This window comes from Balaenoptera musculus, chromosome 3, assembly GCF_009873245.2.
Source record: "Balaenoptera musculus isolate JJ_BM4_2016_0621 chromosome 3, mBalMus1.pri.v3, whole genome shotgun sequence".
Classification (NCBI taxonomy): Eukaryota; Metazoa; Chordata; class Mammalia; order Artiodactyla; family Balaenopteridae; genus Balaenoptera; species Balaenoptera musculus.
In genome coordinates this window covers 117,371,467-117,398,483 of record NC_045787.1, presented here as the reverse complement: position 1 = coordinate 117,398,483, position 27,017 = coordinate 117,371,467, and the positions used below count along the sequence as shown (strand labels likewise).

At 53.4% G+C, this 27,017-nt stretch overlaps 1 protein-coding gene across 3 annotated transcripts; it reads left to right on the top strand.

Annotated features, from left to right (window-relative positions):
• Nucleotides 1-1,130: 1,130 nt before the first annotated feature.
• ARAP3 (ArfGAP with RhoGAP domain, ankyrin repeat and PH domain 3) lies at nucleotides 1,131-25,449 on the top strand. Of its 3 annotated transcripts, XM_036846229.1 has the most exons (33): nucleotides 1,132-1,476; nucleotides 3,131-3,674; nucleotides 3,786-3,847; nucleotides 3,952-4,063; nucleotides 7,888-8,088; nucleotides 8,234-8,303; nucleotides 8,574-8,694; nucleotides 8,784-8,968; nucleotides 9,048-9,154; nucleotides 9,408-9,607; nucleotides 9,706-9,791; nucleotides 9,952-10,134; nucleotides 10,278-10,413; nucleotides 11,051-11,167; nucleotides 11,609-11,756; nucleotides 11,864-11,966; nucleotides 13,822-14,041; nucleotides 14,740-14,803; nucleotides 15,050-15,213; nucleotides 17,611-17,823; nucleotides 18,094-18,199; nucleotides 19,284-19,431; nucleotides 19,767-19,835; nucleotides 20,518-20,592; nucleotides 20,691-20,805; nucleotides 22,395-22,523; nucleotides 22,603-22,736; nucleotides 22,974-23,056; nucleotides 23,153-23,188; nucleotides 23,324-23,387; nucleotides 23,488-23,625; nucleotides 23,828-23,866; nucleotides 24,412-25,447. In XM_036846229.1, exons 2-33 carry the CDS (start codon nucleotides 3,148-3,150, stop codon nucleotides 24,925-24,927), a joined length of 4,671 nt encoding a protein of 1,556 aa, XP_036702124.1. In that variant the 5' UTR covers nucleotides 1,132-1,476; nucleotides 3,131-3,147; the 3' UTR covers nucleotides 24,928-25,447. The 3 variants fall into 3 exon arrangements, with proteins under 3 accessions (XP_036702125.1, XP_036702126.1, XP_036702124.1); XM_036846230.1 differs by lacking the exon at nucleotides 23,828-23,866 and having other exon boundaries at nucleotides 1,131-1,476; nucleotides 24,412-25,449; XM_036846231.1 differs by lacking the exon at nucleotides 19,767-19,835 and having other exon boundaries at nucleotides 1,131-1,476.
• The last annotated feature ends 1,568 nt before the right edge of the window (nucleotides 25,450-27,017 follow it).

Genomic DNA, 27,017 nt, shown 5'->3' with positions numbered 1-27,017 from the left:
AATTTGCACTCCTTATAGTTGGAGGTCTATGAGGAGCATTCTCCTGCCCCGCACCGCCCCCCGCCACCGCCCCCCCCACCACAGTTAACCCTCCAGAACAAAGACATCCAGAAAACTGTCTCCTTATCTGTAAAATGGAGGTGATAAAATTCCCTATCTTAAGGGTTGCCATGAGAATGAATCAAACTTTGCAAAGCAATGTTTGCATAGGGCCTGGGACATAGTCGGCTTTCAATAACTGGTAGCCATTATTATGGCCATTTTAAGTATTAATTATTATCATTCTCTTTCTCAGCTAGAAGGGCTCCAGGAGGCTGAAAATGGCAGTCCCCTTCCAAGCTGGGGCAGCTGGGAGAGGCGGGGACCACTTCCCCACATTCCCTTCACCTTCCCCTCAGGCAGGGGTCTTCCCCTAGCTACTGACGGTTCTTGTGTCTGCTGACTCACAGCCAACTTCCTCTCATACAAACAGGAAAGCACAGCCCGGCCAGCGGGCGCCCCTACCCCGCCCCCCAACGCCACACACAGCTAAAGGCCAGCCCCATTCGGAGGGGGAAGCGCCTCAGGCTCTGGGGGACAGGCTCTAAGGTTAAGGCTCCAGTCAAGATCCTGAGAGGGGAGAGGAGCCGTTTCTCCTCAGGGACCCCTCTCCCGCCCCCCCTCACCACACACACACAAAAACTGCAGTGGGAGGGTGGGGAGAAGGGGCTTCGCCCCAGGATGCAAAGGCTGCTCGCCGGGTCACCGTGCTTACAGGGCACCAGCCTTATCTTCAAAAAGGCAGCCCCGAAACCTGACCTTCATCTCTGGGAAGAAACCTAGACCAGGCCCTTGGAGAGGGAGAAGCAGTCGGGGACTCCTCCGCTGGGCCTCTGCCTCTTTCCCCCAGGTCATAAGGCTGGGCTCCTGAAGGTTCGCCAGCTGGGAAGGCTGTGGATATCCGTGACTTGTGGATATCAGCTTCTGTTCCCCCATTAACTGGGTACCAGAGGCCAGCCACCCTGCGGGGCGTGGGAGAGATGCCCTGGGAACTTAAGGCCCTATTCTTTTCCCTCCCCTTTCGGCCGGACGGGGAGGGAACAGCAGAGGGCATGCAAAGCTGTCCCCCGCAGCACTCTCCTTCTCTCTCTGGTTCTACCCCTGTCCCCATCTCCGTGTGGTCTCTGCCTTTTTGTCCTGCTCTCTAAGGCTGTCTCGGCCTCCAACCCTGTTCCGGTCCCCCCCTTCCTTGGCCCCTAAAGGGGCTGAGCTAGCCAGGCTGCGAGATAAGCGCAGCGGTTGGGTAAGGAGCCCGAACCTTTTGGAGGCCGCCGCTTGCACAAGGAGTGGCCGGCGCCCCGCCGAGGGAACCGACGAGCGGGGCGGGGCTGGGCCCCGTCGGGGGAGGGCTGAGGGGAGGCGGGGCCGGCGCGGCAGGACCCGGAGCCTCCGGCAGCGCGTCGGGCACCTGGGAGCCGACTGCAGCCGCTTAGTGAGGTGAGGACCCCCGCGCTCCCGGGCCCCTGCCTCCCAGACTCCTCCCCATCACCTCCTCGAGAGCGTTCGTGGGATCCCCGGCCCGCTCCGCGCCGGGGGCCCTCCCCTCTCCCCCTCCCCGCCGCGACCGCCCCTCCCTCCGGTTGCCGGCCTCTGCCCCCTCCCTCCTTGCCCCCTCCCTCGTCGTAGCCGGAGCTGCTCCGCTCGGCCTGGCCCGCCCCCCCGCACTCCTGCTCCGCGCACCTCCTAGTTCCCAGTCCCATGCCCTCAAGTCGGGCCTGAGTCACCGGGAAACTGGACTCTGAGTCAGGGCGGGAGGCGCAGCACCCCGGCCCTAGCTTGGGGAGGGGGCTCGGCCACAGAGAGGCAGAGAGAGGCCAGAGCTGATGCTGGGGCGAGAGGGAGTCCTGGCCGGGACCCCGCAGGAGAGAAACTGGGAGAGAGCCGTCAGGTCAGAGGCAGAGACAGAAACCTAAATCCAGTTTCATGTGGCCAGAGACACAGATGAAACTGAAGATCTAGTTAAAATTGGAGACGGAGGCAGGGAGAAGCTTAATGACAGAGAGCAAAACAAGGAGAGAGACCAAGATGGATTTAGAGGTAGAGATGGAGATGGAGATGGAGTGGGGTAGGGACAGGGACAGGGTAGAGATAAAACTCAGGGAGACAGAATCCAAGGTAGGTCTAGGTCATAGAGCAGGGTCAGGGTCAGGCTGGTGGAATGGGACAGAGCCTCAGAGACCTGAGTCCAAAGGCATGGGCAGGGCAAAGGAAGGCTCAGAGAAGGAAGACTTGGAGAAAGCAGAGGTAGGGGGATGTCATTTCACATTGTGAGTTCCTGCAGGGTGGGTGCCCCTGTTTGCACACACGTATGTGAGGAGATGCTTCAGAGTGAAGACCCTGGTGTACCCCTGGTCCCTCATCTCTCTGACTCAGTTCTCTGCCCCATCCTCACTCCCCAAGTGGCCTCTGCTCAGATGTTGGTACTGCTTAGAGCTCTCTGGGCAGCCTGACCAAGGGAGGCAGGATGTGGGGGCAGCCAGAGCCAGAGGGACAGGAAGGAAGTCTGAGCAGAGACAATAGGTGGAAGGGGAGGGGGAACTGGGAATGTCCAGGATTAGGATGGCCCGAGCCTGTACCTCAGCTCTGGAAACCAGTGGGAGTGGGATCTGCATCTCCCCTCTCCTCTTGTGCCACAGCTGCCCTATCCCCACTCTATGCCACAGCAGGATTAGGGCACATCATGGGCCCTTCCTCCCCACCATCCCCCTTCACCCTGCAGGGGCAGGGTTCCGGCCTCTTGTCCCAGACTTACTTAGTTGAACGTGCAGTAATGCAGAGGCAGAGCTTTGACCCAGACACAGGGTGGGCAGGAGCTAAGGGACCAACACTGCCATCGATAAGCCAACTTGCTGTGAGCCCTGGGCAAGCCTCTTCCCCTCCCTGGGCCTCAGTTTCCTCATCTGCAAATGAAGGGGTTCACCTGCAATGAGAAAGCATGTTCTCGGATGGCTCTGCCCCCGGATTACAGGCCTCTGGTCATTCTTCTTTGGAGGAAGACTGGAGTCTGGTACCCCTGTCCAGGCCTCAGACTTTGGGACAGGGAGGGGGAATCTCAGGCTGAGCCCTCCCTTCACCCTGCCCCTCCCCCCAGCAATGGCCTGAGCCCCCATGGCTGCCCCTCAGGACCTGGACATCGCTGTGTGGCTGGCCACGGTGCACCTGGAGCAGTATGCAGACGTGTTCCGGCGGCATGGCCTGGCTACAGCGGGTGCAGCCCGGGGCCTGGGCCACGAGGAACTGAGAAAATTGGGCATCAACGCCACAGGGCATCGGAAACGCATTCTGCGCCTGCTGCAGGCAGGCACGGCAGAGGGCTCCCCGGATCCCCAACTGGAAAGCGCCATGGAGCCATCGCCCAGCCCAGCCCCCCAAGCACAGCCCCCAAAGCCTGTGCCTAAGCCCAGGACGGTATTTGGTGGGCTCAGTGGCTCCACCACCACCCAGAGGCCTGGGCTGAGTCCAGCTCTCTGGAGACCAGAAGCATCCAAGAGCCCAGAGCCCAGCCCGAGGTCCCCTCCTGTCCCTCAGAGGTCCTCCTCTGAGCAGCCTTCAGCCTTGAATACTGTGGAGATGATGCCCAATGCCATCTACTTCGGCTTGGACTTAAGAGGCGGGGCACAGACAGCTCAGGACATGTGAGTGGAGTTGGCTCCCTGGGGATCCCATGCTGGGGGCAGGGAGGAACAGGGCATGAGGGCTTGTCCTTCCTTCTCTTTCCTTTAATGACACTAGACCTTTCCCCTAAGGGCCCCAGACAGCTCCCAGACAACTGCCCCCACTCCTGCCCTCAGGCCTGCAACGGGCACAGGTAGGTGGGTTATCATGGGTTGGGGGAAGAGGGGCAGTGCCCTTCAGGACCTCAGACACTCTCACCTGACCTCTTCCCTGTCTCCCCCATTTTCCTCCTGCCAGTGCACATCATGGACCCTGGTTGCCTGTACTATGGTGTCCAGCCTGTGGGGGTTCCAGGGGTCCCCGACAGAAGAGAAGGCAGAGTTATCTGTCAGGAAAGGGCTGAACACAGGTGAGTGGTCCATAGCATGATGATGGCAGGAAGAGGGGCAGCTTGAGGAGCGGTTGAGCTGGTGGTGGCCGTGTTTCCCGTTATTTGTCAAATGTGCATTGAGTGTCCACTGTGTGCCAGCCGGGTTCTTGAGCTACAGGATGAATATGACAGACCCAGTCCCCCATTAGGGAGCTTGTGACTCAGTGGGGACAGACAGGAAATAAAACAGGTAGACAAAGAAATGGATATATGATTTAAAATAGGGAGAAGTGCCTTTCATTCCTTCATTTAACTATCTTTATTGAGCACCTACTGAATGCCGGATATCGTTGTAGATACTTGGGATAGATCAGAAATCCCTGCCCTTGTGGGGAGATAGTTAATTAACAACAGATATAATAAATGAGCTACACCATACGTTAAAAGGTGACAAGTGCCATGGAAAAAATCGAACCGGGTTAAGAGGGCTGGGATGGAGTGAGGTGGGGAGTGGACTGCAGTTTTTCATTAAGAGTTGCCATTATTAAGAGGATGACATTCGAGCCAAACCTTGAAGGAGGTGACGGAGTTAGCCCTCTTCTAGGAGAAGAGTGTTGCAGGCGGGAAGAGTGGCCAGAATAGAGGCTTTAAGGAGGCCAGTTGCCCAGGGGGATCCAGGAGCGATGACAGGGTCGGCCGGGCTGGGTCAGAGTGGGGCAGGGTGGGAAGAGTTGGGGGAGACGCTGCCGTCAGAGAGGTAAAAGGAGCCAGATGGGTAGGACCTTGTAGGGACTTGCTTTTACTCTAAATGAAATGGGAAGGCAGCCATCGGAAGGGCTTTGACTTACATTTTAAGAATCCCTCTGGTTGCTGTGTTGGGAATGGTCTGTAGGGGGCAAAAGCAGAAGCAGAGAGACTAGTTAGGAGGGTCTTGCAGTGATCTAGGTGAGACATCTCAGGCTAGCGTGATGGGAGTGGAGATGGTGAGAAGTGGTTGGTTTGGGTTGTATTTTGAAGGCGAACCGTCCTGGTAAATTGAGGTGTGAGAGAAAAGAGCAGTCGGGAATGACTTCAGGGGTTTCGGTCTGAGCCTGCACTGTCCGTTGTGGTGGCCGGTAACCAAGCGTGGCTGCTGAACGCATGAAACGTGGCTAGTCTGGTGTGAGCTGTGCTGTAACTATGAAGCAACCACATTTCAAAGATTTAGTTCCACAGCACTGTTCTGAGCAACTGAAAGTCCCTGGAGTTGCCATGGTCTGAGATGGGGAAGACTGGGCATAAAGCAGAGGTAGGTGGGGGGCAGATTAGGAGTTCCGTTTTAGATGTGTTGAATTTGAGGTGTGTACTATACACCCAAGAAGAGGTGGCAAATAGGCCATTGGATATACAAGTCTGGAGTTCGGGGAAGAGGTCCGAGCTGCAGATCCAGATTTGTGAGTTGTCAGCATTTAGATGGGTATATGTAGCTGTGAGTGAGTGTTGATAGAGCAGAGAACCAAGCACACTCCAGTATCAAGAGGTTTGGGAGAAGAAGAACAATCAGCAAAACAGGCTGAAAAGAAATGGTTAGTGAAGCAGAGGGAAAATCAGGAGAAGTTGATGCCACAGGAGCTAAGTGAAGAAAATGTACAAGGAGGAGGGAGAGGTCAGCTATGTCAAATGCTGCTGAGAGGTTGGGTAAGTTGAGGACTGAGAATTGACCTCTGGAACTGGCAACATGGAGGTCACTCGGGACCTTGACAAGTGCTGAGGGTGAAAGCTTGATCAGAGTGGGCTCAAGAGAGAACGGAAGGAGAGGAGTTGGAAATGTGAAGACAACATTTTTGAGGAGTTTTTCTGCAAAGAAGAGCAGAGAGTTGGAGTGGTTACTGAGAGTAGAAGTGGAGTCAAGAAGGGGGTTTTTCTACAAATAGAACTACCATACGATCCAGCAATCCCACTACTGGGCATATACCCTGAGAAAACCATAGTTCAAAAAGAGTCATGTACCAAAATGTTCATTGCAGCTCTATTTACAATAGCCAGGACATGGAAGCAACCTAAATGTCCATCGACAGATGAATGGATAAAGAAGATGTGGCACATATATACAATGGAATATTACTCAGCCATAAAAAGAAATGAAATGGAGGTATTTGTAATGAGGTGGATGGAGTTAGAGTCTGTCATACAGAGTGAAGTAAGTCAGAAAGAGAAAAACAAATACAGTATGCTAACACATATATACGGAATCTAAGGGAAAAAAAAAGCCATGAAGAACCTAGTGGCAAGACGGGAATAAAGACACAGACCTACTAGAGAATGGACTTGAGGATATGGGGAGGGGGTGGGGTGAGATGTGACAGGGTGAGAGAGTGTCATGGACATATATACACTACCAAATGTAAAATAGATAGCTAGTGGGAAGCAGCCGCATAGCACAGGGAGATCAGCTTGGTGCTTTGTGACCACCTAGAGGGGTGGGATGGGGAGGGTGGGAGGGAGGGAGATGCAAGAGGGAAGAGATATGGGAACATATTGTATATGTATAACTGATTAACTTTGTTATAAAGCAGAAGCTAACACACCATTGTAAGGCAATTATACTTCAATAAAGATGTTTAAAAAAAAAAAAAAAAAGAAGGGGGTTTTTATAGCATAGAATGCTACGTATGTTCATAGGTGAATAGGGATGACCTGGTAGAGAGGGAAAACTAGCTGATGTAGGGGCGAGAAAAGGGAGAAAGTCTGGAGCGATGTCCTTGTGTAGGTGAGGGGACTAGGATCAAGCGCCCAGAGGACGGACCGGCTTTAGACAGGGCTATTTATTACAGTACCAGGAGGAAGGCAGTGTGTGTGTGGAATGGGGCAGATGAGGCGCTGGGAGTCTGCGGGGGTTCTCGTCTGATTGTGTCAGTTTCTCAGTGAAGTAGGAGACAAATGGGGTAGAGTAGAGGTTCTCAACCTCAGCCGCACTACATCCTGGGGAACTTTTTAAACAACAGATGCCTGGGCCTCATTCCCAGAGACTCAAATTTAAGTGTCTGGTGTGGGGCTCACATACAGGTATTTTTAAGTTTCCCAAGTGATTCTGTGCAGCTGAGGTAAGGAACCACTGGAAAGTGATAGAGAATAATAGAGGACTTTCTGAGAAGGAACACTTGAAGGATGAGAAGAAGCAGCCCAGGGAAGCGTGCTCTAGGCAGAGGGGACACCATGTGCAAAGGCTCCGAACTGGGGAAGAGAGTGTGTCTGGACTGTAGTAAGCAAGGTGAGGGTGATACAGGGTGAGGTCAGGGGAGTTGCCACGGGTCTCACTGTACAAAGTGTTGCAGCCCCTGGTAAGGAATTTCAATTTATCCTAAGTGCAAATGGGAAGTCATTGTAGAGGTTCATGCTGGTGAGTGAAATGCTCTCATTTGCATCCTTAAAAGAGCACTCTGGCGTCAGTGGGAGAACGGATGTTTGGTGGGAGGGTGCGAGTGGAAGCAGGTGACCAGTTAGGCGATTCCCTTCACCTCGGTGAGAACTGATGGGAGCTTGGTGCCGGGAGAGAAAGACAAGAACTTTCTGGAGAAAGAACCAGTCAGGCTAATTGATGAGATATGGGCAACTGTGGCAGAAAGCCATCTACTCAGCCCTTCCCCAAATTTTCCGCCAAGTAATCCTAACAGCAGAGGCGAAGGACTGAAATTTTTCAAATGCAAAGTCCAGGTGTGCTCAGGGAAGAAGCTCCATGCTAGTGTTTTTGGTTCTCAACCTCCCTGTTCCCCTGTTTGAAAAGCAGATCCAGTACCTGCCAGGCATTCCACTAGGCGCTGAGGGTGGGGCTGTCCAGGGAACTGGGTCTAATGTGTGTCGCTCTCTGTCTTGGCCCCCACAAGGCTCAGCAGGCAGGATCTGGAGGCACGAGAGGACGCTGGCTATGCCAGCCTTGAGCTGCCGGGGGATTCCACCCTCTCACTGCCCGCCCTGGACACGGAGACCAACGATGACCTCATTTCACCCTATGCCAGCTTCTCCTCCACGGCAGACCGCCCCACGCCCCTGCTCAGTGGCTGGCTAGACAAGCTCTCCCCTCAGGGGTGGGGCTGCTGGGAAGGGCAGGGGAGGGGGGCGCGGGAGGCTGCGTGGTGGTGGTGGAGGTCAGGTCCCAAGTGCTCCCAGCTCCTCGGACGCCCCGGGATGCAGCTTCCACCACTTACTGATCTCGGCCCCTGCCTTCCCCAGAAACTACGTCTTCCAGAGGCGCTTTGTGCAGTTCAATGGGAGGAGTCTGATGTACTTTGGCAGTGATAAGGTAGGTCCGGGAGATGCTACATGGGGCCTGGGGAAAGGGAGAGGGAGAGGGAGGGCTGAGGGAGGCCCAGGATTGGAAGGCCAATCCCCCCCTGGTGGGGAGGCAGGCACCGCATGACTGATGTCAGCATCTAAAGGAGCTAGGTTAGCAGCTCTACCCCACTGCTTGCGGAATGAGTGCTGATCTCATTAAAAGTTGGCACTGGCCCCCCCAGGGTCAGCGCACATGGCTGAGTTCCTGTCCCCATGGGCCAATGGTCTGTCCCTCCAGGACCCCTTCCCCAAGGGTGTGATCCCTCTGACAGCCATCGAGATGACCCGCAGCAGCAAGGACAACAAGTTCCAGGTCATCACCGGCCAGAGGGTGTTCGTGTTCCGCACAGAGAGCGAGGGTGAGGGCCAGGGCCTCCCGGGCCAGGGCAGGGCTGGGGAGGCCAGGTGAGCACACAGCCGGCTGACCCGCTTCCCCGTCCCCCGCCAGCTCAGCGGGACACGTGGTGCTCCACGGTGCAATCCTGCTTGAAGGAGCAGCGCCTCCTGGGCCACCCCCGGCCCCCGCAGCCACCCCGACCCCTTCGCACGGGCATGCTGGAGCTGCGTGGGCACAAGGCCAAGGTGTTTGCTGCGCTGAGCCCCGGAGAGCTGGCCCTGTACAAGAGTGAGCAGGTGAGGAGGGCCGGGCTGGGGCCGAGGGGCCTCACCTAGCCCATTCTGGCCTCACTGTGCCTGCCCCCGACCCTGCCAGGCCTTCTCTCTGGGCATCGGGATCTGCTTCATTGAACTGCAAGGCTGCAGTGTCCGGGAGACCAAGAGTCGCAGCTTCGACCTGCTCACACCGCATCGCTGCTTCAGGTGGGGCCCAGACTGGCAGGAGGCAAGGCTCGGGGAGAGACACTGATGGAGGCACAGGGGTGCAGAGGACCTGGGGCCTCCTCAGTAGGATTCAGTGGGCGTGCACTGACAGGAGGCCAGTGAACAGGGTCAAGGATGTCAGGAGGGTCTGGGCTGGCCCACTTGTGGCCGGTGGTGGCACACATGTGGCCAGGGGGATGGAACAGGTCGGGGGGGGGTGTCCATGCCCACGGACTGGCTGTCCACCCCTCAGCTTCACAGCCGAGTCTGGGGGGGCTCGGCAGAGCTGGGCGGCCGCTCTGCAGGAAGCAGTAACCGAGACCCTGTCTGACTACGAGGTGGCTGAGAAGATCTGGTCCAATCGGGCAAACCGGCACTGTGCGGACTGTGAGGCCTCCCGCCCGGACTGGGCCGCGGTCAACCTGGGGGTGGTCATCTGCAAGCAGTGCGCAGGTGAGGGCTGGAGCCTGTAGCTGAAATGGGGAGAAGGAGGGAGTTGGGGACAGGAGGGCTCAGGGTGCCCCTGCCACATGCCCTTCACACCCTAACAGGTCAGCACCGGGCCCTGGGTTCTGGGATCTCCAAGGTGCAGAGCCTGAAGCTGGACACAAGTGTCTGGAGTAATGAGATAGTGCAGGTGAGGAGTCTGAAGAGGAAGAAAGTGTGTGTGGGGGGCCGGGGGTGGGGATGGAAGGAGAGCATGCAGAAAAGGCCTTGGGTCCTGCTTGCGGCAGGATTGGAATGTCTGGGGACTCTTGAGTTCCTGTCACTTGCCTCTGCCCCTTGTCATCCTACAGTTGTTCATTGTCCTGGGAAATGATCGTGCCAACCGCTTCTGGGCAGGGGCACTACCCCCAGGTGAAGGGCTGCATCCAGATACCACCCCTGGCCCTCGGGGAGAGTTCATCTCCCGGAAGTACCGGCTAGGTCTCTTCCGGAAACCCCACCCTCAGTATCCAGATCATAACCAGCTTCTCCAGGTAGGAGGGAGGTCCGGGGCTGATGGGGAGGGAGGAAAGCAGTCTCTGAGTTGAATGCCTAAACTTGCAGTGTGGGCTGTTTTAGGTGACAGGAGGACTGAGCCCAGGGCTCTCAGGTTGCGTCTTGGGGTTTCTCCCTGTAGGCACTATGTGCAGCGGTGGCAGGACCCAACCTGCTAAAGAACATGACCCAGCTGCTGTGTGTCGAGGCTTTTGAGGGAGAGGAGCCCTGGTCCCCCCCAGCCCTCGATGGCAGCTTCCCTGGTCTCCTGCCCGCAGGTAATGCCCACAAATGCCTCCTCTCTCTCCCTGCAAGAACTCTCAGCCCCGACCTGAGCCGTGGTTCCTCCGGGGGGGCGGGGGGAGGGGGAGGGGCAATTACCTCTCACCCAGCCCATCACAGTGGTCCAGCCTGGGCAGTTTCCCAACCCTCCAGGTCCTCCAGGTCCTATTTCTTGATGTTATGAAATGACCACCGTCTGGAGTGGATCTGGAGGTTTGAGGTGTTAGTGCTGGCCTACCCCTGATGGGATCAACCAGGAGGCCGGGTCCCACCTCCCCAGGGGTAGTCTGATCATAGATATGGTCATGTTATAGAGGCTGGTCTCCAGTAGTCATGCCAAAGGGGCCAAGACACTTACAGGATGGCCCATGCTCTGAGGCCTCCACCCAGAGCTGACTTGTTGTTGACTGGCTGGTGGGGACAGATAGTGGGCAAGGGCTGGCTTAGAAGCCTCGTCACTCCCTGCCACCCTCTTTTCTAATCTAGGTGGTGAGACGTCCCCACTGGGCTCTACTTGGCCATGCTGCCAGTGGAGTTGGGTCCCACTGTCTTGCTTGATTCAATCCCTTCCCAAGGAGGTCAGGCCCTCCCATTACACTGGCTTGACCTGACCACTTCTCCTTCCCCTTGCAGACCCCTCCCCTGGCGTGTATAATGAGGTGGTGGTGCCTGCCACTTACAGCAGCTTCCTGTACTGTGGTCCCATTAGCAACAAAGCTGGACCGCCACCCCCTCGCAGGGGCCGAGATGGTGAGAAGGGAGCCAAGGGATGCGAGGAGGTGGGCAGAAACCAGGATGGGCACGGGTGTTCCATAGAGGGACAGGGAGGAGAGGACGGGGATGGGACATGCCTTGGAGTGGGCTGGGTGCCGGGAGTCAGAGAGGGACCATGGCAGGTGGCAGCACTGGGTGATGGTTGAGAGGCTGTGCTTTGAAGTCAGACTGTGGGAGTCAAATCCCAACTCTGCTACTTTCTACCCATGTGACTTGGGCAAGCTACTCAAATTCTGAGCCTCAGTTCCTCCTTCTGCAAAACAGGAGTGAATATAAAACCCACCTCATAGAGCCATGAAGATTACGTGAGATCATACACAGGCAGAGGGCTTGGCATAGAATAAATATCTGGTAAATGGGAATTCTGACAGTGGGGACAGAGGTCAGCCACCTGCTGACCATCAGTTTCCTTCTTAGCTCCCCCACGACTGTGGTGCGTGCTGGGTGCGGCTCTGGAAATGTTTGTGTCAGAAAGCAGCCCTGAACCCCTCAACCTCATCCAGCCCCAGGATGTCGTATGTCTGGGTGTGAACCCCCCACCCACTGACCCAAGTGACCTCGACAGGTAACACCTGCCATGTTCCCTGAACTCCCCTTTTCCCTTCCTGAGCCTGAGCCTGCCAGCCCCCTCACTCACCCCCATTCTCCTCCCGGACCTCATCTTCTCTCCAGGTTCCCCTTTTCCTTTGAGCTCATCCTCACTGGGGGGAGGATCCAGCATTTTGGCACAGATGGAGCTGACAGTCTGGAGGCCTGGACCAGCGCCGTGGGCAAGGTGAGCTAGCCGAGACCCCCTCCCTGACAGCTCATGGTTTCCCTGTCCCCACCTGCCCGCGTCCTGTCCTCTCTTATTCCTAAAGCCACTCCTACCCCTTCCACTAACAGCTAAGGTTGACTGAGCGCTTATTCTGTACCAGGCCCTGTGTTAAACGCTGCCCACTCAATGTCTCAGTTAAATTTCACAACAACCCTCAGAGGTAAGGATTATTAATACTTCACACCTAAAGAACTCAGAGGTTATGAAGTCACGTGGTCAAGGTCACAGAGCTAGGAGGCAGCAGAGCACAGGACGAAAATCAGGCCCCTGTCTCCTAAGCTCATGGGCCAAACCTCACTGTGCTGGGCCTCTTCCCACAGAGAGGCTGCCTCTGACTCCCACTCCCTTCCCCCAACACTCAGATCTCCAAGTCCACAGGCAAAGCTGCCTTCATCTGTTCCACCTTCTCCATTCCCAGGCAAGCCACTCTCTCTCCACCCTGCACCCCCTCTGTGGCATTAAAAGTTCAGGCGCGATAGTCAGATATCCTGGGATTTGAGTGCTCCAACTCTCACGTGTGAGCTCTTCCATATGAGTAGAGTGGTGTAAAAGACCCCACCCCCTAGTGTTGAGGATTAAGTGACACACGAGGCCTACACCGCCCGGCACGCAGCAAGCCCTCCACCTGTGGGTGTTGAAGTAGTAATGGCAATGGTGATGACAATCGCTCCCATCCTTTAACAGCTTTTCCCCCCAGCCCTGCTCCACCTTCAACTCATCATCCTGGCGCCCTCCTGACAACTCCTTAGAAAGTTGTGTGCTCTGGCAGCCTGCAGTTCCTCCTTAACCCCTTGTGGCTGCCCCGCTCTGCCATACTCTTCTGAGCTGCTACCCTGCAGGTGGCTGGTGACTTGCCCTTGGTAAAGTCCAAGGGCCTCCTTCTGGCCTCACCAGGTAGTCTCTGCATCTCACACTCCTCTGTGGGAAATGCTCCCCTGCTTTGGCTTCTGACCCCATTCTCCTGGTTTGCCTGTAACTCCTCACACCAAGAAGTTATCTCCATATCCTCTAAGGGCTCTGTCATGGCCCTCCCAGCCAGGTCCAAGTCTCTTCTTATTATCTACTTTCCAAAAATCTAGCCCATCCTTTAAGGCAGTGCTACCCTAAGTGTGGTCTGTTAACCCATCCTGGCCCAGGGACTCTGTTATGGCCCATGACAGCTTAAGTACAGGGCTTGAGTCAGCATTTAGAGTCTTTCATAGCAATTTGACAGAGTGATCTTATGTGTGCAATCTAATTTTAAAAATTGGGGGCTTATTTTGTATGTCTTTCTCTTCTCATTTCATTTTTCTAGTAATTCGTTTTGTTGCTTTTTAATGAAAGTGTTAGTTAGTGACAGATTGGAAAATTTTTTTAAAACTCCCTGTTCCTTCACCTCAAATAGCTTGAGAAGCACTGCTTTGAGGTTCACCTCGAATAGTCCTTTCTCCATGAAGCCTCTGCCCGGCCCCAAGGGGGTGGGACTTCCCGGGGCCTCGTGACTCTTCGGTTACAGCATGTAGCTACCCATTCTGTCTTCCCTACATCCCAATTAAGGGCATAAGGCTGCCTGCCACACAGGGGTCTTCTCTGGGTTGGCTGGAGCAAATCAAATTGAATTGCATTTCTTTCTTGTTTTTCTCCAACCATCTCCTGTCTCCTTCACCGGTCTTTCCTTCACTCTCTCACCATCCCTTTCATTCCTCTGTTTCCTTGGCTTTCTCTCCATGTCTTTCTCTGCCTTTCCCTATCCCTCTCACTCTTACTTCTCTCCCCCACCCCTTGTCTCTTTCCCCATTTTCCTCTCTCCCCTTGTCCTCCTCCCGCCTCACAGTGGTTCTCCCCACTGAGCTGTCACCAGCTGCTGGGCCCTGGGCTGCTGCGGCTGGGCCGCCTGTGGCTGCGGTCCCCTTCCCATACTGCCCTGGCCCCTGGCCTCTGGCTGTCTGGGTTCGGACTTCTTCGTGGAGATCACCTCTTCCTGTGCCCAGCATCGGGCCCTGGCCCCCCAGCCCCCGAGGACATGGTTCATCTGCGCCGGCTACAGGAGATCAGTGAGCAGGGCTGGGGGCCGGGATGAAGGGCGGCTATGGGGGGTTAGGGTGGGTAGTGGACCTTCATCTATTTGGGGGTCCCTATGGGAGACAGCAGGAATAGTGGATTCAGGCACAAGTTCTGGTGTCAAATTGCCCAGATTTAGACCCCCACCTCCATCACTTCCTGGCTGTGTGACCTTGGACAAGTTACTTAACCTCTCTGTGCTTTAGTTGCCTCATCTTCACAACAGGCACAATATTAGGGTTGTAATGAGTTTCAAATAAGGCAATGCATGTAAAACACTTATCACAGAGCCTGGCAGGAGGCATCTTGTAGGTGTTCAATAAATGTTATTTGTTATAAATGTTATTGCTATTATCATTATTTGGAGTTGCTTGCTTGTTGGGAACTGGGAGAAGGGGCTGGGAATTCTTATTTCCTCCTAAAAGAGGAACAGTGTAGGATAGTGTTTTGAGGTTTTGGAGACAAACTTGAATTCTATTTTATAGCAGGTAATCTGAGGCAAGTTACTTAACCTCTCTGAGCTTATGTGTCACCTGTAAAATGGGGATAACAATATGTAACTCACAGGATTTATTGCAGTATTGTTTGTAAGGCTCCTAGCATGGAACCTACATACCTTAAATACTTAATAAATATTAGTCACTATGATGAAGATGATGATGATGATAATGTCCAATAATTCTCCTCCCAGGTGTGGTCTCAGCCACTGACACCCCAGACAAGAAAGAGCATTTGGTTCTGGTGGAGACAGGAAGGTAAGTCTTGCCGCTACCCTTGACTCTGGGCCCCCCTTTCTAGAGCACAGCTCACACCCTCCACCCTGGCCTGCTGGACCACTGCCCACTTCCTCAAAGTCACTTCCCTAGTTCAGGGGCCCTGTCTGGGTTGGGTGTTGTTGCCCCCTGCTGGTGTCTCTGGGAGGTCTGGTCCTTGTGCTCCTCGGCCTCTTAGTCTGAGGACTCCTCTGGAGCTGGCTCTGACTCAGGTCTCTTGGGTCTCAGGACACTGTATCTGCAGGCAGAGGGCCGGCTAGACTTCTCAGCATGGAATGCGGCCATTGCCGGGGCAGCCGGCGGGGGAGGCACAGGGCTGCAGGAGCAGCAGATGAGCCGGGGTGACATCCCCATCATTGTGGATGCCTGCATCAGTTTTGTCACTCAGCATGGTGAGTGGGTACTGGCTGACACTGAGTGGGGGATGGGGAACATGGGCACAGCGGGGGGGCGGGTGTTTGCCCTATGTGTGTGTGATTTGCCTTCAAAAGCTTTGCCTCCGGAGACTGCAGCCTGACAGCAACGACTGTATGACCCTTGGCAAGCTGCTTTGCTTTTGTGAGCCTCAGTTCCCTCATCTTTAAAATGGGGCTACTAACAGTCTCATCTTCCAAGGTAGTTGTGATAGTGAGATAACACATGTAAAGCATTTAGCGCAGGACCTGGCAGGTAGTGGAGTGTTCCAAGGCAGCTGTTACTGGGGCGTGGGCATGGAACGAGGGTGGCACTGAGTTGTGACTGGAGATGCAGAGCCATGGAGAACAAAGAGGGGGCAGCTACAAGGCAGGAGCCACACTGTGCAGCAAAATCCTTGGGGCTCTGAGCAGAGTTATTCTGTGTGGGAGGTTTTCCAGCCATAAAGGATCAGCTATGCAAGGGGTTCCCAGAATTCTTTGTGAGTTTTTGGCCTCTGTTTTATTTTCTTTCCCAAATAAGGACTAAGTTGTATCTTTTTTCCCCGCAAACCCTCTTTAGAAGGCTGGGCTCTTGAGAAGGAAAATTCACAGAAAACTAAGGAGGACAGTCAAGGGGAAAAAGGCATATCCATGCACCGACAAGTAGTTGTGCTTACTACATGGACAATGGATAGTCCGTGGCTAAAGACATTCTCCACGCCTTGGCAGTAGCCTCGTGCACTGACTTCCCCCACTCACTAGACCCCTATCCCCTTCCCAGCCTCCCTCGTGTTCATAAGAGGATTGAAGTCAGAGGCCCAGTGAAAAAGCCCTGGGGAAAGTGTGGGTGTTCTTCCCTGCTCCTCCACAGTTCCTGCACTGCCACTCTTCGTCCAACAAATGTTTATTGAGCTGCTCCCCTGTGCCAGACATGGGGGATATGGCAGTGAACGAACGAGGAAGGTTCTATGAAGCTTAGAGACTGGTGGGAGAGATGGGTAATAATTAAGAAAACAAATACAGTCAGTTCTCGTGATTCACGGTAGTTATATTCTATAAAGTCACTGAAAATACTGGATCAATGAATGCTGAACTGTTGCCCCAGTGGAAATACAGGGTTCCTGGGAAGTTCTGTTCATATTTTCATTAATTGATCAATATGTAACTTTGTTTTATGTGTGTTTCTGTTTAAAGACACTTTTTTTTAAGCTTCCATCTTTTTTTTTCCTCTTTTTTTTTAAATTGAAGTATAGTTAATTCATAATGTTGAATGTGTTAGTTTCAAGTATATGGCAAAGTGATTCAGTTATATATATACATATATATATTTATATATATGTATATATATATTCTTTTCCATTGTAGTTATTATAAGATATTGAGTATTGTTCCAAGCTTTCATCTTTAAAAAAATTTTTTTATTGAAGTATAATATTAGATAAATTACAAGGGTACAGTATAGTGATTCACAATTTTTGAAGTTTATAGTCCATTTATAGTTATTATAAAATATTTGCTGTCTTCCCTGTGTTGTACAATATATTCTTATAGCTTATTTTATACCAAATAGTTTGTACCTCTTAGTCCCCTACCCCTATACTGCCCCTCCCCCATTCCTTCTCTTCACCGGTAACCACTAGTTTGTTCTCTGTATCTGTGAGTCTGCTTTAAAGACACTTTATTTAATATAAATTGTTGATTCATTAATTTTGACCTCACAGCCAGCAATACTCAGCAACTCATGCCTGAACAAAGTTTATCTGACACATGTATTTTCTCAACAAGGCACATCACAGCCTTCTTGTGCTTACGAACACTAGACAGCACTTCAGCACTACACTTGGGGGCTAGTTTAAACAGTGAAATCCCCCGCAAAAAAGAAGCATAAGATGCAAAAAATGTGACTTTAACTATACCACGAAATGACACTTGTTTACCATATGAGGCCTTAGCTAGAAACATGTCCATCAGGCAACTCAAAATTTTCTCCACTTGGGCATGTTCACAAGTGACTGCAAAGTGCCACACGTACTGATTTGGGGGTTCCAAATAAACTTTAGCAAGTAGATGAATTCATAAGTATAGAACCTGTGAATAACGAGGCCTGAGTGTAATGTGATTTCAGAGAGTGCTATTTAAAGATCAAAGTGGTGAGGGGAGAGAGAAAGAGAGAGAGTGAAGGGGGCTGCTGTGTGATGGTGTAGTTAGGCAAGGACCTTCTGACGATGAGGGCTGGAGCAGGGACCTGAGAAGCAAGACCACAGAGGCCGATTTCTTCCTCTCTGACCCTCCTACCTCCAGTGTCCACATACCATGAGGCGTGACGGACAGGGTGCTGGGTGGGTGGTGGCGGGTCTTCAGGCAGCGGTGAGCTGAGATGGCAGCTGTTCTCAGGGCTCCGGCTGGAGGGCGTATACCGGAAAGGGGGTGCCCGCGCCCGCAGCCTGCGGCTCCTGGCTGAGTTTCGGCGGGATGCCCGGTCAGTGAAGCTCCGACCAGGGGAGCACTTTGTGGAGGATGTCACCGACACGCTCAAACGCTTCTTTCGAGAGCTTGATGACCCTGTGACCTCTGCTCGGTTGCTGCCTCGCTGGAGGGAGGCTGCCGGTAGGTGCTCCCAAGATCCCTAAGAACTCCTCACTGACAACCAAGACCCAACCAGGAACTCCACCCACCCCACCAGAATCCCTGAGCCTCCCTTGTGGGATTGGGCGGCCCCCTTCCCCCATACTCCCCCACTGGAAGATCACCCAGGGACTCAGCTCAAGGCAAGGTGGGAAGGGGGCAGAAACACATCCATCCTGGGTTTGTTTCTCTAAAAGTCCCTCTACTCTTCCTTCCCTGACCCTCTCCAACCCTTCCCCATCCCATCCCCAGAGCTGCCCCAGAAGAACCAGCGCCTGGAGAAATACAAAGAAGTGATTGGCTGCCTGCCACGGGTCAACCGCCGCACGCTGGCCACCCTCATTGGGCATCTCTATCGGTCAGTACAGCCAGACCCCCTGCAGGCTTCCTCCCTGACCCTTCATCACCTCTGTCCAACCCCCTGGCTTACATTCACATATTCATCCCCCAGATAATTGTTAAGTGAAGGTGTCACAACATAAAGGTTCACAGCGTGGACTTTGGAGTCAGACAGACCTAGGCCTTAATCCGGCTCCACTATTCTAGCGCATGACTTTATTTTTTTATTTATTTTGGCCACACTGTGCGGCCTGCGGGATTTTAGTTCCCCAACCAGGGACTGAACCCGGGCCCTTGGCGGTGAAAGCTCAGAGTCCTAACCACTGGACCGCCAGGGAATTCCCTAGCGTGTGGCTTTAGAGAAGTTATGTGCTGTCTCTGAGCCTCGGTTTCCTCATTTGTAACAGGAAGATGGTATAAGGAATAGTATCCACCTCATAGGTTATACGAGATTTAAATGAGATGATTCTTGTAAACTTCTTAACTACAGCACCTGGCATGTATGTAGTAAGCATTCAGAAATGGTGAGCAATAAGTATTATTTTGTTTTATTTATTATTCTATGCCAGGCAAAGATTAGATGTTGAAGACACAAAGAAGAATAAGATGCACATCTACCTTTACCAGTCTATTGGAGAGACAGAATTTTAAATGATTCCAGGGTGAGCCTCAGCTCTGTTGTACTGATTACACTGTATCACAGGGACTGGACAACTATGGCCTATGGGCCAGATCCAGCCCATTACTTGTTTTTGTAAATAAAGTTTTGTACATAAAATATAAAGTCATGCCCATTCATTTATATATTTTCAATGGTTCCTTTCACCCTACACAGCAGACTGTATAGCCTGAAAGCCTAAAATATTTACTCTCTGTCCCCTTACATAAAAAGTTTGCTGAGCCCTATTTATAAGTCTGTCTCTCCCATAGACCGGGAGCTCTTAGAGCCAGGATTTTGTCTAACTCACTGCCGTATCCCAAGTGCTTAGCTCAGGGCCTGGCATACAGTAGAGACTCAACCGTTTGCTGAATGAAGGGAGGGGTCGATGAACGAGTGAGCGGAAGCTCACTGCATTCCTCATGACCCTCACACCCCTCCGCAGGGTGCAAAAGTGTGCGGCTCTAAACCAGATGTGCACGCGGAACCTGGCCCTGCTATTTGCACCCAGCGTGTTCCAGACGGATGGGCGGGGGGAGCACGAGGTGCGGGTGCTGCAGGAACTCATCGACGGCTACATCTCTGTGTTTGATGTAAGCTTTCCCAACCCCTAAACTACAGTCCCTCTTCCTGGACTCTGGATCCTGCTTACCCTAACAAAGGCCCAGCCTAGCCCTCTGAAGGCCTTCCCCATCAGGAACCACCTCCCAGAGCCCTGAGCCCCAATCTCCTGTACCCATGCTCCTAACATCCTTGCCCCATTGGTTCTTAGCTCGTCTGGCCTCTAACCCTCTCCTACAGGTGCTCCAGTCTTGCACATCTCTCCCTGCTTCCCTCCTTTCCCGGCAGCCCACTCCCCCCCGCACCCCGCCAATGCACACACACACACACACACACACACAAACACACCCTTTTGGCTCTCCCACAGATCGACCCTGACCAGGTAGCTCAGATTGACTTGGAGGTCAGTCTTATCACCACTTGGAAGGATGTGCAGGTAACTTGTCCTGACCCTAGATTCCCGAGTGGGCCAGGAGGGGACATCAGGATAGGAAGGTGACCTTCTGCTTCTGGACACTGGCCCTCAGCTCTTTGGGACACAGGAAACCCAAGGAGAGGAGTGCTTTGGGGAGGGGGTTTGGTTTAGGATTTGCTCCATTTATTCCACCATGAGGATTCTTTACAAAAGGGTGGCAGGAGCACTTCAGTTCATGTGTAAGAGATCCAAGGAAGGGTTAGCTAAGTTAGACAAAGAGGTGAGAATAATAACAAATACAGTAGCAAACAGCTGAGGACTAATTATATTCCAAGCACCTGTAATCTCACTTTAGCATCACCCAACTCCAGGAGGTAGGTAGTCCCATTTTTTCAAAGAAACTGAGGTTTGGAGGGTCACTTATTCAAGGTTGTACTGTAGCAAGTGGCAGAGTTGGAACCCAGACAGTCTGACTCCAAACCTGTCCTCCCAAGCACAACTGCACTGCCTTGGGAAGCTCTGTACCCAGTTCCGCCATGCCTGGAGTTTTTTCTCTTTGAAGGACCTGAGCGATGTTTGGAATGAGGGTTGGGAGGAGGCGTCTGTGGGGTGGGGAAGCACTCACGAGGCAACCTGAGGCGTCCTCTGACCTTGATTCTTTGCACCGTCTGGGTCCTCCTGATTTCTTTACCCCTCCCCTCAGCTGTCCCAGGCCGGAGACCTCATCATGGAGGTTTTTATAGAGCAGCAGCTCCCAGACAACTGTGTCACCCTGAAGGTCAGTCCTGAGGGGACAGGAGGGGAGATGAGAGGATGGTGGGGGGCAGGGGCAATGGCCTGACCGGCACGGGTCCTCTGCTCTTGCCCTGACCCCAGGTGTCCCCGACACTGACTGCCGAGGAGCTGACTAACCAGGTACTGGAGATTCGGGGGACGGCAGCCGGGATGGACTTGTGGGTGACGTTTGAGATTCGAGAGCGTGGGGAGCTTGGTGAGTATGACCGTGTGTGTGCGCATGCACATGTGGTGCGGGGTGAAAGTCACCAAGACTTCTGTGTTACCAGATATGCAGTTGTCCACTTGCTCTTTCTCAGTCCTCTCTGCTCTTTTGGCTTTCGTGGACCCCACAAAACCTTGGTTTCCCTTCCACCTCAAAGGAGGCTTCTCTTTCTCCTTTGCCCAGACTCCAAATGCTGGAGGCACCCAGGGCTCAGTCCTCAACCCTCTTCCTTTCTCTATCTACATTTTTACCTTGGATGAGCTCATCCATTCCCTTGGCTCTAAATGCCATTAATAAGCTGGCCCACAAATGTTTATGTGTGACCCAGACCTCTCCTCTGAGCTCCGGACTCACATATCCAGCTGGCTACTTGACACATCCACTTGTACATCTTATGGCATCTCACATTTAAAACGTCTAAGACCAGGACTTCCCTGGCAGTCCAGTGGTTAAGACTCCACGCCTCCACTGGAGGGGCTGCGGGTTCGATCCCTGGTTGGGGAACTGAGATCCCACAAGCCGCATGGCACAGCCAAAATAAAAAAAGTCTAAGACCAAACTCAATTCCCAGTCCCCTCCCTTAACAAAACACCCAAGCCATTTCCTAGTTTCCCTCACTCAGTCAGTGCACCAGCCTTCACCCAGTTATCAAGGCCAGACACTTGGGAGTCCTCTGGGACTCCTTCCTTTCCTTCATCTTCATACACACTGGCCAACTAGACCTCTTGAGTCTTTTCGAATCTATCACCTCTCCATCTCCATCATTACCACTAACCTAGTTGAAGTCACCATGATCTTTCTGCTCCCCAGCATTAACCACTAAAATGTACAGCCCGGGAAAGGGCATAGCTGGCCAGTGTTCCCTTCTCGCCCCCCAACAATCCATTTTCCGCGCATCAGTCAATGAGCATTTCAAGCATAAATCATCATGCTATTCGCATGGTTAAACCCTTCCAATGGCTTCCCATTGAACTTAAAATTCAAACCCCTTATTATAGCCCACAAGACCCTGAATGTTGAGCCCTCGCTTATTTCTCAGACCTCGTCTCACATAACGTGTTCTCTTTGATTGAGCCACACTGACTGTTTACCTCCTCAAGCACATCTTTCCTAACTCAGGCCCTTTGGTGTTGCATTTTGTCACACCTGAAGTCTTCTTCCCCAGATCTCGGCATGGCTTGTTCTTCCCAATCCTTAGGGCCTCTGAGTCTCATCTTCAAATGCCTCCTCTGAAAGGCTTTGCCTGGTCACCCTATCTCAGTAGCTGCCCTGTTACTCTCTCTCGGCTTCTTATTGCTTCTTTCAGAATAATGGTTTGTCTTTAGTTACCTCATTTGCTTATCTGTTATTCTCTGCTCCCTCGCCAGGCTGTGGGCTTTGTGGAGGCAGGCCATGTGTTTCATGCTCCCCACTGTATCCCCAGGGCAGCCCAGCACCTGGCACAGTCAGTGCTAAATAATGTCTGTGGCTGGATGGTGGAATGGACGAATGAATGAATGAGTGACTGGTGGGTGAGGAGGTGGGGGCTCCAGGCTGTGGATCGATATCTGGTTGATACCTACCCTCATCTTGCCCCTTAGAGCGGCCACTGCACCCCAAGGAAAGGGTCCTAGAGCAGGCCCTACAATGGTGCCAGCTCCCAGAGCCCTGCTCGGCCTCCCTGCTCCTGAGAAAAGTCTCCCTGGCCCATGCCGGCTGCCTCTTCACAGGTGAGCCTCCTGCTTCAGCCCAGCACCTCCCAGGCCTCTTCCAGGGACCCTCCACCTAGCCCTGCCCATCTGTGCCCAGGTATCCGGCGTGAGAGCCCACGGGTCGGCCTGTTGCGGTGTCGGGAAGAACCGCCCCGCTTGCTGGGAAACCGCTTCCAGGAGAGGTTCTTTCTGCTGCGTGGCCGCTGCCTGCTGCTGCTCAAGGAGAAGAAGGTGGGCCCTGGGCGAGCAGGGAGGGATGCTGGGCGGCCGTGTGGGAGGAGCCCTGACTGCACTGACCCTGTCACTCCACAGCCCATGTTCTCAGCAATCTCATTGCTTCCCTGGCCCTTTGACTTCTGTGACCCTTTGACCTCACACAACCCCAGTGCTTCCATGACTTCTTGACCTCCTTAACCACGATCCTTCTCCCTCACCTCTCAACCTCACTGACTGCCTTCATGTTGTCAGAGCTCTAAACCAGAACGGGAGTGGCCTTTGGAAGGTGCCAAGGTCTACCTGGGAATCCGCAAGAAGTTCAAGCCTCCCACCCTGTGAGTTTTTTTCCCCAGTCCACACTTCTAGAGCCTTCCTGCTGCCACCCTTCTGGCCTTTCCGATCACCCATCACTGTTCTCCTTTGCCTCTCAGGTGGGGCTTCACGCTGATCCTGGAGAAGATGCACCTGTGAGTACCTCCCAGCCTGGCTTCTCCTGTGGCCCCGTCAGGCTCCCTGTCCTCTACCTCCTCGCTTTTTCTATCTTCCATCCCTCTAGTTGTGACCCCTTCCCCTCCTGCTGATTCCCCTCTGATCACCCCCAGCTACCTGTCCTGCACAGACGAGGATGAGATGTGGGACTGGGCCACCAGCATCCTCAAAGCCCAGGTGAGGGGAAGGAGAGAGCTGAGGGGTAGGTCTGTGGGCTCAGCACTAACCCTCAGCACCTCCCATGCCCACCAGTGCCACCCCCTCACCCTCTCTCCAGCACGATGACCAGCAGCCAGTGGTCTTACGACGCCGTTCCTCCTCTGACCTCGCCCGTCAGAAGTTTGGCACCATGCCTTTGCTGCCCATCCGTGGGGATGACAGTGGGGCCACCCTCCTCTCTGCCAATCAGACCCTGGTGAGGTCCCCCTAGCCTGTCCCAACCACTCCGGGTCCCTGCTCATGCCCTTGCCACATTGCAGGAATGAGTGGCGTGCCTGCCAACCTGGTGCCCCCTCTGCCTTCTCTGTGCCCCAGTCTCTACCCCTGCCTCCTGTTGCCAGGCCTCACTGTGTCTCTGTGTCTCTCTCTCCCTGCCTCCCCACCCCACCTGTGCCCAGCGGCGACTTCACAACCGGAGGACCCTGTCCATGTTCTTTGTGAGTACTGTGCCTGCTCCCGCTGTGTGCCTGTCAACCCTGTGTTCCTCTGTGCTGCCTGAGCCAGTGTGCTCTCTGTATTTGTCCTGATGCAGACCATCATTGTGTGTGTGTGTGTGTGTGTGTGTGTGTGTGTGAGAGAGAGAGAGAGAGAGAGTGTATTGGGACCAAAAGGAATGAGGAAAACAAGGGATGGTAGGATGCGGTGAGGAAAGGGGGAAGTGGTCACAGGATCTGAGAAATAGAAGGGAAGTGCTTAAGTGAATGCATTTTGGAGTCAGACAGACCTGGGTTCAAGCCCCAGCACCGCCTTTTATTTAACTGTGTGATCTTGGGCAACTTATTTAACCCCTCTGTGTCTCAAGTGTCTGGCCCCTATTTTACCTCAGCTCACTCACCTGCAGTGTAACCATCATACAGGGTCATTTTTGACATCATACATGCAAAGTATTTTGCAGCATCTGGTAAAGAGGAAGAGCTCAATAAATGTTAGCGATTAATAATCTGGTAACTCTGTGCCTGCCTCTTACCCCATTCCCATCCAGCCGATGAAGTCATCCCAGGGGTCTGTGGAGGAGCAAGAGGAACTGGAGGAGCCTGTGTACGAGGAGCCGGTGTATGAGGAAGTGGGGGCCTTCCCCGAGCTGACTGAAGACACCTCCACCTCCTTCTCCATCACGCCGGAGCGGACAGCCAAGCCAGAGACCCCACTGGCCAGCCAGAGGTCCTTTGATCAATCTCCTCTGTCCAAAGCAGGCCCCCTGGGCTGGGAGGAGAGACCACCTGAGCCCCCTCCGGGGCCCCCTTCAAAGAGCAGCCCCCAGTCACATGGGTCCCTGGAGGAGCAGCTGCTCCAGGAGCTCAGCAGCCTCATCCTGAGGAAAGGAGAGACCACAGTAGGCCTGGGCAGCCCCTCTCAGCCCTCCAGCCCCCAGCCCCCGAGCCCCAGTGGCCTTCCGACACAGACGCCTGGCTTCCCCACCCAAGCTCCCTGCACTTCCAGTTCACCCCCAGCCAGCCCCTCACATGACCCTGGGACCAGCAGTCTGAGGGGTAGGTAACCAAAGACCCAAGCTCTCCCCATGGCAGACACTGCTGGAAGCATCCTTTGCCCTGGTTGATAAGACTCTAGAATCCAGTATGGTGCTGTGGAAGGAGCACGGGGCCGAGAGCTCCCAAGGCTGCGTCTTGCTCAGAGAGAGGCAGGTCATGGTGCCTCTCTGGGCCTCCGCTGACTTACCTGTACCATGAAGTAACTGAAATAAGGAGAATGGTGAATCTCAAACTGTTTCTCAGAGCTGTAAGCCCCACATAGTTTCCCTCGAGAAGGGCAACTTCCGCTTTATGTATTTGATATGTAGGGGTTCTGTGAGAGATTTTGGGTTTGAAAAGAATGGTTTTATGCATTAACAAAAAAAAGATTTGGAAGGCACAGATTTGAATGATCTCCACTTTTATCCTACCCCACCTTCAACATTCAGAGACTACAGTGAAGCCCCAGAGTGGGGAGGTTGATTAGGGCTGGGAACTGGGGCAAAGAGGAGCCAAAAAGGATGGGTCACTGTTAATAAACCTTGGAACAAAAAGACTGCCATTTTTTACTTCATTCATTCATTCATTCAATTATTCAACAGATATATATTGAACACCTAATTGGTGCCAGCTATTGAGGATATAGTGTGAACAAAAGAGATGGGGGTCCTTGCTTTAAGGGGAACAGAAAATGCGCACACAAAGTCAGGGCTGTGAAGAAACTAAACCAAAGTGATGTGCCTGTGGAGGTGACATTTGGGCTGGGTGGAAGGGGAAAGCCTCTGTGAAGAGCTGAAATGTAAAGGTAAGAAGCCAGGCATGTGGAGTGCTGGGAGAAGGAGCACTCCAGAAGGAAAGGGAAGGCAGTAGGCATGAAGGCTCTGCAGTGGGAAGGGAGTTGGCATGTTGGGGGAAGAGCAAGGAGGCTGGAATGGCTGGAGCACAGTGAGTGGGGAGCTGGAGAAGAGTATGGGCTGAAGGGGAAAAGACTGGCAGGGACCCAATGATGAACAGCCTTGTAGGCCATGATTTTATTCTGAAGCAATTGAGGAGTCTTAGGGAAGAGAGGGATGAGATTTTGCTTCCTTTTAAAAAAAAGATCGATCACTCTGGCTGTTTTCTGAACGATGGGTTGTAGGGGGAAGACTGGAAGCAAGGAGGCCAGATATCAGACCAGGAGACTGATAATGGGGGCTTGGACCAGGTTGGTGGTTCTGGAAATTGAGGGAAGTTGATCAATGGGAGATAGAACCTATAGGACTTGCTGATGGATGGAAGGTGGGGGTAGGAAGAAGGGTACATAGACTCTGGCTTTCTGACTCTCCTAACTGGATGGAGAATGGTTCCATTTAGTATGTTACGTGGGGGAGGTGACTGGGGAAGGATCAGGTAGAAGGAGCCGTTTGAAAGTTTGAGGTACCTATTTAGATAAAGTGGTGGTGTCAGGTGAGCTGTTGGAAATGTGAATCTGGAGTTTGGGCCACAGATATCTGCCTTTTCCAAGTTGGGGGTGTGGTGAGGAGGTGTGGGCCATGGATAGGTGAGGAGGATGAGGAAAGTGTGTGTGCAGATCCTCAGAAAGCAGTGCCAGGGCGGGGATAGGGGGTATGTCCTGGGGTGCAGAACCTTAAGGGCAGGCCCTAAAGGCGATAGGGGCTTTCTGGGTTGCAAGTCTCCACTTTGATCTCCCAGCTCACGCCCACTCGCTGGTTTCGTTTCCATTGGCCCTGTCTTTTCCTCTGGTAATGGTTCCTTCCTGGCTCCAGGCGTCTTTCTCACCCTCACTCACGCCGGCTTTTCCAGTTCAGTGGGAATTGGGAAAAGGTCTGAGATCAGCCCTGTTTCTCTCATCACACGCATCTGCGCTCAGGCATCCAGTGATTCAGTTTCCCTGGTTACAGATTGAGTTCCTCACCATCCTTCACCCGTCGCGTCGGGACTGGAGATCTGCATATGTAAACGAATGATTAGAAATAATTACTAAGTCAGCCGCTCTCCACCAGAAATAGAACCCAGGCGTCTTGACACAGAAACCTGGGGTTCCCCCTACAGCCCAGCGGACGCGGCGTCCACAGGGCGGCGCGGAACCTTTCCGGGGTATTCTCAGCAGCAACAGAGG